At 33.1% G+C, this 11782-nt stretch overlaps 1 protein-coding gene across 2 annotated transcripts; it reads left to right on the forward strand.

Annotated features, from left to right (window-relative positions):
- Positions 1 to 637: 637 nt before the first annotated feature.
- On the forward strand, positions 638 to 6029 carry LOC146930133 (fatty acyl-CoA reductase 1-like). Of its 2 annotated transcripts, XM_085708276.1 has the most exons (10): positions 638 to 775; positions 868 to 971; positions 1274 to 1476; positions 1577 to 1677; positions 1886 to 2090; positions 2583 to 2744; positions 3669 to 3750; positions 4956 to 5228; positions 5378 to 5505; positions 5601 to 6029. In XM_085708276.1, the coding sequence occupies exons 1-10, from the start codon at positions 706 to 708 to the stop codon at positions 5755 to 5757; spliced, it is 1485 nt and encodes a 494-aa protein (XP_085564402.1). In that variant the 5' UTR covers positions 638 to 705; the 3' UTR covers positions 5758 to 6029. The 2 variants fall into 2 exon arrangements, with proteins under 2 accessions (XP_085564402.1, XP_085564403.1); XM_085708277.1 differs by lacking the exon at positions 2583 to 2744 and having other exon boundaries at positions 652 to 775.
- The last annotated feature ends 5753 nt before the right edge of the window (positions 6030 to 11782 follow it).

The following is an 11782-nucleotide window of genomic DNA, read 5'->3' on the forward strand; positions in this document are numbered from 1 at the left end:
CAACCCCTAGAACAGTCGCAATCCATCATTTTAGCAGTCACAGACAACCTTATTTCTTGTAGTGAGCATAATCGTGAGCAAGATCGCTAACTAAAGTTCAAGACTTGCAATATAGAACCGAATCGGGAATCACGCAAATAGACTAACAAGAATCTCATATAAAAGCAAACAGAATCGCAGACAAGAGTCAATTGAATCTTAACAAGAAATCTCAAACCAAAATATGGAAAAATTATTCATCGTGCCCAAATTTGAGTAGAAAGTGATCCGAACAAAATGATTGAAGCGAAAAAACTATGCATATCTGTGAAAAAGAAAAGGAAAATTGACAATCAATTTGGGAATTATTGGTATTAGGGTGCTTGACTAATATTGATATTTTATCTTTATATTTTCTTAAAACCGTAATTGATGAGGTGAAAATGATGGACCATGTAGATACTGTATGCAGAACCCATGTCATTGATGAGCACGTCATATCATTCAAAAAGTGACCAAAAAAATTCGTTAACTTTCTAAATAGGGGGACAAAAACATAATTTTAAAAAAATAGGATATCAAAAGTTAACAAACTTAAAAATAAGGGAATCAAAATTGTATATAAGCCTTAAAAAAAAGTATAAATAAGGGACTTGGCATGCAGTAATAAGCATTACCAAACCAGAACCCTTTGCATAGGCACCCACTACTATTTTTCTTTCCATAATGAACTCACAAGACTTCCTGAAGGGAAAGACTATTTTAGTGACCGGTGCAGCTGGCTTCTTAGCAAAAGGTACCATAGAGCAAAGTTTGTAATATAATTAATCATTTAAACTATCACTATCTATTATGATCTAATTTGAATTTATTTTTATGCATATGCAGTTTTTGTTGAAAAGATATTAAGGATCCAACCAGAGATACAAAAACTATATCTACTTCTCAGAGCTTCAAACACTGATTTGGCTGAAAATCGTTTGCAAAATGAGGTGCATCGTCAATTTTCATTTCTTTACATTGAAATTATGAATGCATCATAAAGAAGAAAAAAAATTTAGAAAATGCTAATAAAAACTTCCAAGATACTAGTTAAGAAAATAAATATACTATAAATATCTTAAAATTTGTATAGTGAAACTATTAGCATGAACTTTTTTAACTAAAACTCATAAAAGAGTGTTAACAGTAATGAATCCTCTGCAGTGACTGCAGGGTCCAGTTAAATTTGAGCCTTTAAACACAAATAAATGTTTATCTTCTGACTTACATTTCTTGAAATTTCCAATACCAGGTTTTTGAAATTGATTTATTTCGCGTGCTGCGAGCAGAGTGGGGTGAAAAATTTAGTTCTTTCATATCAAAGAAGGTTGTGGCAATAGCAGGAGATGTTGCTGTTGAAAATTTAGGAATAAAAGATGAAAAGCTTAAAAATGAGATATTTGAAGAGATAGACCTTCTTGTCCATTTTGCTGCATCTACCAAATTCGATGAAAGGTAAAATCTAATTTTTTATAAAATAAAAAAAAAAAGAGCTAATATAATTGTTGTCAAATAAATTTAATTATTTGAGATATAATATTTCATTTCTCTATAGGTTTGATATATTAATGGGTGTTAATACTCAAGGTGCTTTACATGCCTTGAACGTTGCAAAGAATTGTAAAAGAATAAAGGCTTTTGTGCACATATCCACCGGTAAAGTATTTAACTTAATTTTCTTTAAGTAAATTAAAGACGAAAACACATGAAAATTTTCATTAAATTATATATTAGAGAAGTATTCAAATAGAGATAACTAGTTTCATTTTTTTTTTTTGTCTTTAATTTTTTTTATGATTCAACTTTTTTATTAATTAATTATAACATAAACATTGTAACTTCTTTTGGCATGTATTCATTAAAGCTTATGTTTGCGGAGATGCTAAGGATGGAGATAGTATAATTTTACGAGAGAAACCATTTAAGATGGGTGAATCTCTAAAAGGGACCTCAAAATTAGACATACACGAAGAAATGAATTTGTTGGAGAGAAAATTAGCTGAACTCCAAGCAATGAATGTGGATGAAAATACAATAAAATGTGCAATGAAGGATTATGGAATGGAAAGGTTCGTCAATTTCAATTCTTCTTATTTTTTTTGGTACAAGTCATTAATTTATGTTCTATTATATTGGTTTGAATGAAAATGAAGTGTTACGGTCCTTCTATTTTAAAAATCGAGTTTTTAATTCCTTTATTTTACCTTTTTTGGAATTTCGGTCACCCGTATGATTTTTTTTACAATTTGACATATTTATTTATGACGTGGCATCACTTAATTTGTATGTTTTTCGTACATAAGTATTCAATGTGATCTAATAAGTGTTATAACGTCATAAAGGAATAATAAATATATTAGGATAGAAAAACCAATTTTTACAATCAGGACCAAAACTTCATTTTTTGAAAAATAAGGGATAAAAATGCTTTTAAGCCAATTCTATTGTATTGTTTCTTTTTTACTTTTTTCTTTTCTAAAATTCTAAAATTATATATGGTTACATATCTAATATAAGTTACTTTTTGTGATTCGATTTAAACTATATATAACGGAAAATAGAGCAAATTTGTATGGTTGGCCAAATACATATACTTTCACAAAAGCAATGGGGGAGATGCTATTAGTGCATCATAAAGATAATGTTCCATTGATCATTATACGTCCAACAATGGTAACTAGTACAAGCAAGGATCCCTTTCCTGGTTGGATTGAAGGTTTAAGGTATATATCATATTCACACCATTCACAAATGTTAAAAATTTAACTATTGTGCACTAACAGTGTAGTGTAACTTTCCCCTGAAAAAACACTCTTGCGTAAAAAATATTATTATTCATCACAAAAGTTAAATATTTCAATTTTCAATACATTGAATACATTTTGTCAAAAATACATTGAATATAGAGACTTTTTAAAAACTTGCTATTTGAAATCTTTAAATAAAAACTTACGATTTAAAATCTTTAAAAAAATGCCCTTAAGATATACATTAGGGTTTCTCATAATAAATACTTATTTATATCTTGACAAAAAAAAAAACTTATTTATATATACCAATGTGCAAGCTTTTATTAGATGTTAGTTTCTTGATGAATAGTCGTTTGTAAACTTGTAAGAAATTGTTTTAAATTAATGGACAGATGTTAATTTATTATGATTGTTATGTTATCATTTTCTCTTTCACCAAATTTGAATCCTTATCCTTTAATTATTTTAACATATACTCCCTCCAATCACATTTATAAGCAAAAAATATCTTTTTAGATTCATTGAATAATTAATGTATTCAGTCACATTTATAGATCAAATACATTAGTTATTCAATGTACCTAAACAGTTATTTTTTACTTATAAATATAATCAAATGGAGTATAATCGTAATCTCAAACAAATTGTTTCTATATATATGAATTATCATTTGGTAACAAATAGTTTTTGAGTAGTGTTATTTGAACATCCATTTGTTTGACAACCAAATGGACAACCACATTTTCACAAAGAAAAGTATGTATAGGCACAGAAACCAAATTAATAGAGACATAAAGTAAAAATATAATGTGAGTACGAGAGAGAAAGTTGTCACAAAAATTGTTATAAAATGGATGTTCAAATATCACTTCTCATAGTTTTTACTTGTGTTTACAGAACTATCGACAGTCTGATATATGCATATGGTCATGGGAAGGTGAAATGCTTCCTTGGTAATCCCAAGACAGTTATAGATGCAGTAAGTGTATTGGTAGTATTCTGATATTTTTATTTATTTAAGCAGCTTAGTTGCTACAATTTCACTTTTCTAAAATGAAAAAGATAGGGGTCTGGAATTTGAACTTTGACTCTGAGCTAATAACCTAAATGTAATTTATTTTATCATATATAGTCAAGTCAGAGGCGGACATGGACTCACAATATCGGTGAGACTGAATATGTTTGTCAAATAATCTTTATCTTAATTTTATTAAATGTTAAATAGTGTTGCAATCAACTCTAATCCCGCCTTTTTTGGCGGGTCCATTTAATTTTTATGAAAAAAGGGTTTATAGAAAATCGAACCGATTAGTACATCACAACACCTCAGAAGTTTTACCGCTAGAGCACTAACATTTTTGCCGGAAAAAATATTGCTTATTTGAGATAGTGCATGTCGATCACTCTCAATCATCATTTAGTTTGATTGTTTCTATGAGTTTGAATGTAACTTTACAAGTAATAATATAACCAATTTGATACTTTATATATGAAACTCTACAAAACTCGTGCATCGCACGAGTAAGAGTCTAGTTAAATAATACTAAATTTAATAAAAATAGTTATATTAAAAATAGTTGTAGCAACCAAAATTAGATGATCGGATGAAATTAACAATCATATTGACCTTACCGAAAACCACTAATATATGTATGAATCTTAGCACAAGCAACAAGTGCCAATCAAAGTTGTTGAACGATGGGTGAAAGGGTGTGATCTTGGAAATGGTTAAAATTGATATTTTTTTTTATAATTTGTGGTGGTATGGATATAATTGTTGGGGTTTGAGCTAAATTTTTTAATGTTTTGAGAAAAATCAGGAAAGTGTGTGTAATATTGATGGGTTGGGCTGGTTGGAGTGGGCTTTTTAATGTTTTGAGAAAAGAAATCAGGAAAGTGTGTGTAATATTGATGGGTTGGGCTGGTTGGAGTGGGCAGATAAAAAAAAAAAAAATTGGACACCTAGGCTGGTATGGCTATTGCCACACCCTGTCTTGAACAGGTCCGCCCCTGAGTCAAGCTTCTCTCTCGTGTGATGAAATGCAATTTACTCTTTTATTGATAAGCAAAGAATTTTGTTAATGCGAGAAGAAAAGTACTTTAACCTATTACAAGATTATTTATAAACTAACACCTTTATTTTTTATTGTGTTCTTTAACTTTACTTTCGATAATGATATGCAGATACCTGCAGACATGGTCATCAATTGTGTGATTGCAGCCATTTTTATTCATTCATCAAATCAACCTCCTAAGAATTTCATCTACCATGTTTCTTCATCGTTAAGAAATCCTCTCAAATCTTCTGATTTACATAATATTTGCCATCGTTATTTCATGAAAACACCTTGCGTAAATCAAAATGGAAAGCCAATAACCATTTCCAAGGGAATTCCAGTGAATAGTTTTGCTGTTTTCAACATTTATGTGTTGGTCCGATATGTCTTGCTACTAATGGTATGTTGAATTAATTATAAATATACATTTTTTATTAAATTAATATTATATCCTAGTAACAAGCTAATGTAAACCGTTTAATTTGTATTGGCTCTTGTTGAAATTATTATACTAATTAATCATTTGTACATGTTTGACACATTTTCAAGATCTTAAACTTGGTGAACAAAATATGTCGCCATAGCTTTCAAGATGTTTATGAGAAGAACAGTAGAAACCTTAGAAGGCTGCAACGATTGGCAAAACTATACAGACCATATATATTTTTTAAGTCCGTGTACGTAATGTTATGGCCTTCAATTATTTGAAAATTTTATCTACCTAGGTTAATTTTATTCATAATCATGAACCATTATTTTATTTTCATTTCAGCTTTGATGATACAAACGTTGAAATTTTACGGATGGCAACAAAGGGTCATCTTAAGATGGAGAATGAAGAATTGAACTTTGATCCAACTAGCATTGATTGGACGGACTATATGATGAACACACACATTCCTGGCCTCTTTAAGTATCAAATGAAATAGTCTTCAAATTACTTCAAAAATGGTTGGCTTCATCTCTTATTAATCCAGAGCTTTGTATGTGTTTGAACAAAACTATTGTTGGATTTATGTTTGAATAAAATATTGATATTTAATAAAAATGTGTGAGAAAGCATGTACCTGAAAGAATGGAAATTATAAGGTTGTTATTGTAATATGATTGATTATTGAGAATTGTAATAATTGAGGTATACAATACTTCAAAAAATATATATATCTTAATATTATTTAAGTATTCGTTAGGGTACTTTTATTATTTTTAGACTTAATTTAATTATTTTTTCTTCAAATTCATTCGATCTTTTTGAGTGATATGTTAAATTAGTCACCATTTTTAGTGCATTAATTAAGTAAACTGTACATTTACACACAGTGAAAAAGGTTACATTATTCTTTCTTTTGTTTTGTACAGGTAGGCCTAAGCCTAAATAAAAAAACAAACTAAACAACAATCATCTTAGCCATTAAAAATAAAGAACTAATCAAAAAAGGCATTGCTCATAAACCACCGAAACATGCTCAATGTATGAATGACACACCTTAATCATCCAATTTGAACCTAATAATCGTTGGTTCTTTTGAATCAACCTCGAGCCAGCAATGCCACCCAATCTATCTCTCATCAAAGTATTTGCCACAACTTTAGAGTCTCCCTGAAACTCTACTCCTAAAAAACTACGAAACCAATGTCAAACCAAAATTGATTAGAAGAACAAACAAGGCTTCTCTAATGTGTGTATAAGTGTGCAAGAAATTCTAGGATTCATCATTGATGCATGCAACGGCTATTTGCTTAGAAAGGAAAGATTATTCTGAATCAAGCAAGTGAGTAATGCTCTTTAATAGAACCATTGATGAAATTGAATAACTCATGCGCCGCTGACCACATTACTCCTCAACAATTAATCAGACATTCAAAGACAAGGATTTCTTCAAAAACGGCCATCTTAGCTTCAACTCTATTTAAAGGACCAATATTGATTGAAGAAGGTTATGACATTGTTAAATGTTAGAATGTGATATATTTCATGTGTTAATTTAAGCACTTTAGTGACTTGTTTTCCAAGTTATCTAAGGAAAAGCTACATTTTGATGACTAAATACCAATTATGCTTTATGTGCCTTACTCTACCCATTTGTGGAGGAAAATACAAGCAAGGACCAAAGAAATCATCAAATATGCAAAGACCAACGCACCCAAAGCGAGAAAATGGCAGAAAGTCCTAGGATTTCACGCTTTCAACATGCCAACAGCGAGCCAGAAGCGAGCAAGATCGCCACAGCGAGTCCAAAGCGAAAAAACTCCAAAAGCCCTGATTTTTGAAGGCTAACTCGCCATAGCAAGTTCAACTTGCCACAGCGTGTTAAGGTGGCTTAGGAGAAGGTTACGTGGCAGTCATCCTGTGGTGCAGCAAGGCAACTCGCTATAGCGAGGTGCAACTCGTTTAGCGAGTTGTCACTTTTTAGCCTCCTATAAATAACTTTTTCTCTCATTTTTGTGAATAAGTTATGATATTTTCTGATATTTTAGAGAGAGATATATATATATATATATATATATATATATATATATATATATATATGGCATTTTAGAGAGAGAAACACAAAGCAAGAGTGTTAGAAGTGGATTTTCACAAGATTTGTAGAGAAATCAAGATCTTGTCTTTGAATCTTCACCCTTTCTTCCATTTTTGCAAGGCTACTATGAAAATATGTTGCTAAATCTACCCCTTTGAGTTTAGAGGTACTTGATCACGCTAATATGTACTCTTTTTGATCCTTAAATATATGGTTCTAGCAATTTTACTTGATATTGTTATTATTCTTGTGTTTTATGTTGGAACAAAATGTGTTTAACAATGAACCTTAAAGAGTTTTGATGATAACAAGGTATTAAAAATTGTAAATTGGACTAGCTAATATTTGTTCAAGTATACATGACCATAGTTAAATATGTACATCATATAAAGGTTCTGAAGAACAAAAAGAGAGCTATGGACTAAAGAAAAGGAAGCTTGAAAGCATCTGAAAAGAAGTGCATCTGAAGTCATAAGTGCTACTGAAGAATGATGACGTCATCAGAAGCTGAAGATCATCACAAGCTGAAGGTCATCACAAGCTGAAAGTCATCAGAAGCTGAAGGTCATCAGAAGTTGAAGGTCAACAGAAGCGGATAGCCTTCAGAAGCGAATAGTCATCAGAAGCGGATAGTTCAGAAGCTACTTCATCAGAAGCTGAAGATTCAAAGATCAACACTTCAAAAGCTGTCTATTGGATTCGAAAACACTGCAGAAGACTAGTGGATGGTTGCAACGGTCATTTTGGTGAAGATTTGAAGGCCTTGGAACCTTATCTTCAAAAAGCGTTGACATTGTACTTTGTACGAACTGTACAACCACCTTCTCCACTACTCTGTTTTGTGTCCACACTACAAGACAAGAAAACAGCTCCAGAATACGGCTTCGCCTGCATAGATGTTCCTTTGGAAAAGGAATGGTTTTCAAATTGGTTCTTCATAGGACAACAACCAAATCAGGCAAAAGATCATTGGTGAAAGATCAATCTTCAACAACGACTCTTTGATGTGCTGGCAATTTCACAACGTCTCTTTCACACCTCTATATAAAGGAGTGAAGACTTAGAGTTTTGGTAATGCAAGAACGCTGAACGAAAGACTCACAACATTTTTACAAGTGCCAAACCTCTGCTGAAATTGTTCTGCATTCACTTAGAATTTCTGTGTCTTAAAGTTTCATCTTAGAAATTCTTAAGTTATTGAGTTTGTATCTGATTTGTATTGTGAGCACCTCTGATTGTATATCAAGTGTTCAACCTTAAACAATTTTCTGTGTAATTTTGTTTAGTTAGAAGTCTCTTGCAGTTGTGCTTGAGCAGGGAAGTCTCTTGATTGTGTTCTTGAGCATAGGAAGACTCTTGCAAAGTGTGCTGGAGCAAAGGAAGTCTCTTGCAGGTGTGCTTGAGCAATTGTAATCAAATATTACTCTTAGTGAAATCTCCTTGGAAGTGCAAGGGGGGCTGGACTACTTCCGGATTGTGGAAGGAACCAGTATAATTGCTTTGTGTCGTTCTTCTTCTCTCTCTCTGTTTTATTCCGCTGCATTTAGATTCTGATTATCACTTCAGAAGCTGTTTCACTTAGCTTCTGATCAGTGTGTTCAGTTTTAGGAGAATCGAAGAATTTTTCAAAACACAATTCAACCCCCTTCTTGTGTTTTTCCCACCTTCAATTGGTATCTAGAGCCTTGGTTCTGTTGATAACACCTAACAGTGTAACAGTCCAAGATCAGAGAAAAACATGTCTGACGAATCTGTTTCTGGAAATGGATCTGGCAACAACAACAAAAGTGTTGCATACAATTACAATGTTGACAAGAAATCCAGTGTTGGAAAGATTCCAAAGTTCAACGGAGATGCTGAAGAATTTTCTGGTGGAAAACCAACTTCTATAGTTATATCATGAGCTTAGATGAAGAACTATGGGATATTCTAGAAGATGGTGTTAGTGGCTTAGACCTTGATGAAGAAGGAGCTGCTGTGGATAGAAAGGAACATACTCCTGAGTTGAAGAAACTCTACAAGAAGCATCACATTATCAGAGGAGCTCTTGTCACTACCATACCCAAAGCAGAGTACATGAAGATGAGTGACAAATTCACTGCTAAAGCTATGTTTGCTTCTCTCTGTTCTAACTACGAAGGCAGCAAGAAGGTCAAAGAAGCTAAAGCTCTCATGCTTGTACTTCAGTACGAGTTATTCATGATGAAGGAAGATGAAACTATCAAGGAGATGTACTCAAGGTTTCAAACCTTAGTCTCTGGGCTACAAATTCTAAAGAAGAGCTATGTTTCTTCTGACCATGTGAGCAAGATACTCAGAAGCTTGCCTGCAAAATGGAGACCAAAGGTGACTGTCATTGAGGAAGCTAAAGATTTAAACACTTTAAGTGTCGAAGATCTTGTTAGTTCTCTCAAAGTTCATGAGTTAAGTCTTAATGAACATGAGTCTACTAAGAAGAGTAAATCAATAGCTCTTCCATCCAAAGGCAAGTCATCAAGAGCTCTCAAAGTGGTTGAATCTGAAGAGGAAGAACAATCAAGTTCAGATTCTGAACCAGATGCTGCTGAAATGGCCATGCTCTCCAACAGACTTCAGTATCTGGCCAAGAAGAACAGAAAGTTTCTAGCCAGAAGGAGTAACTCCAAAAGCTCAAGGAAAGAAGATCAGAAGGGATGCTTCAACTGTAAGAAGCCTGGACACTTTATTGCTGAATGCCCTGATCTTCAGAAGGAGAAGTCAAAGGACAAGTCAAAGAAGTCAACGTTCAAACCAAGAAAATTCAAGAAGCAGATCAAGCAGAGTTTAATGGCAACCTGGGATGATTTGGGAAGTAAATCTGGATCTGATAAAGAGGAAGCAGATGAAGATGCAAAGGTAGCAGTTGGGTTAGTTGCCACAGCAACTTCAAAAGCTGGATCAGAATCAGATTCTAAAGATGAAAATGCGGTATATTCTAAGATTCCCAGAGATGAACTTGTTAAGTCACTTAAAGAACTTCTTACACATTTTGAAGTAAGAACCAATGAGTTGAAGGATTTAAAAGAAAAATATGTTGAATTGGTAAAACAGCAAAAATCAACTCTATTGGATCTGAAAGCTTCTGAACAAGGACTTAGGGGCTTTGACTTCATGTGTAAAACTTATGAAGATCAGCTCAGGTTCTTATGTCAGAAGCTACAAGAAAAGTGTAATGAAAAACCTTTAAGCAACCATGAAATTGCTCTTGAAGATTTTATCATATCTGGCATTGACAGAAGCAGGGTGGCTTCTATGATTTATAGCATTTACAAGAACAATGGCAGAGGAATTGGTTTTCCAGAAGTGAAACTTGAGAAAACCAATCTTAAATCTTGTTGTGAATGCATCAAGGAAGGTCTGAAAACCTTCTTTGTACCTGAAGGTGCTGAGTTGGAAACTGTTGTTCAATCAGAACCTGAAGCTTCTGGCTCTAAGGCTAAGATTACTTCAAAGTCAAAGAACTCTAAGCCAAAGGTTATGATCAAATCTGAATCCAAGACTTCAAAGATCAGGATCTTGAAAAGATCAGAACCTGTTCCTCAGAGTCTGGTGAAACCAAAATCTGAGGTTCTGAAGTCTAAGTTTCAGAAGAAGACAGTTACTGCTTCTGAAGTACCAAAACCTAAGGTGATGGTTAATCAGAAGCAATCCAACTCACAGCACAAGGTACATGAAGTGAAGAGTAAAACCTCAAGTACTAACCTTTCAGGACCCATAGGACAATGGGTACCTAAATCTGAAAATGTCAATGATGCATGTATGTCTAAGAGCAGCACCAAAGCAAAAATCATGGTACCTAGACAGCGGTTGCTCAAGACACATGACAAGAGAAAAGTCCAGCTTCCTCAGCCTAACAATGAAGGAAGGAGGAAGTGTGAAATTTGGAGGCAACCAAACTGGCAAGATCATAGGTACAGGAACTATTGGTAATTCCTCTACCTGAATTAATAATGTATGGTTGGTAGATGGTCTTGAACATAACCTTTTGAGCATTAGTCAATTTTGTGATAATGGTTATGATGTGCTTTTTGAGAAAACCAATTGTACTGTAATCAACAAGGAAGATAAATCCATTGTGTTCAAGGGAAAGAGAGTTGATAATGTCTACAAAATCAATTTTCCTGAACTGGCTGATCAGAAGGTGATTTGCCTTCTATCAGTGAATGATAAGAAATGGATGTGGCACAGAAGGTTGGGACATGCTAACTGGAGATTAATCTCTAAGCTTAGTAAGTTACAACTTGTCAAAGAGCTACCAGACATTGACTATCATTCAGATGCACTCTGTGGTGCATGTCAAAGAGGGAAAATTGTGAAATCATCTTTTAAAACCAAAGACATTGTTTCAACCTCCAGACCCTTAGAACTACTCCATATTGATTTATTTGGACCAGTTAGTACTGCATCCTTA

Source organism: Medicago sativa, chromosome 4 (assembly GCF_051527215.1).
Source record: "Medicago sativa cultivar Bolivia chromosome 4, Bolivia_mono, whole genome shotgun sequence".
Lineage (NCBI taxonomy): Eukaryota > Viridiplantae > Streptophyta > Magnoliopsida > Fabales > Fabaceae > Medicago > Medicago sativa.

Bases quoted from the DNA above. Each gene is read 5' to 3' on its own strand.
- LOC146930133 (XM_085708276.1), top strand. From the start codon at position 706: ATGAACTCACAAGACTTCCTGAAGGGAAAGACTATTTTAGTGACCGGT. The intron at 776-867 runs GTACCATAGAGC...ATGCATATGCAG, and splicing joins AGCTGGCTTCTTAGCAAAAG to TTTTTGTTGAAAAGATATTA. The intron at 3,751-4,955 runs GTAAGTGTATTG...AATGATATGCAG, and splicing joins CCAAGACAGTTATAGATGCA to ATACCTGCAGACATGGTCAT.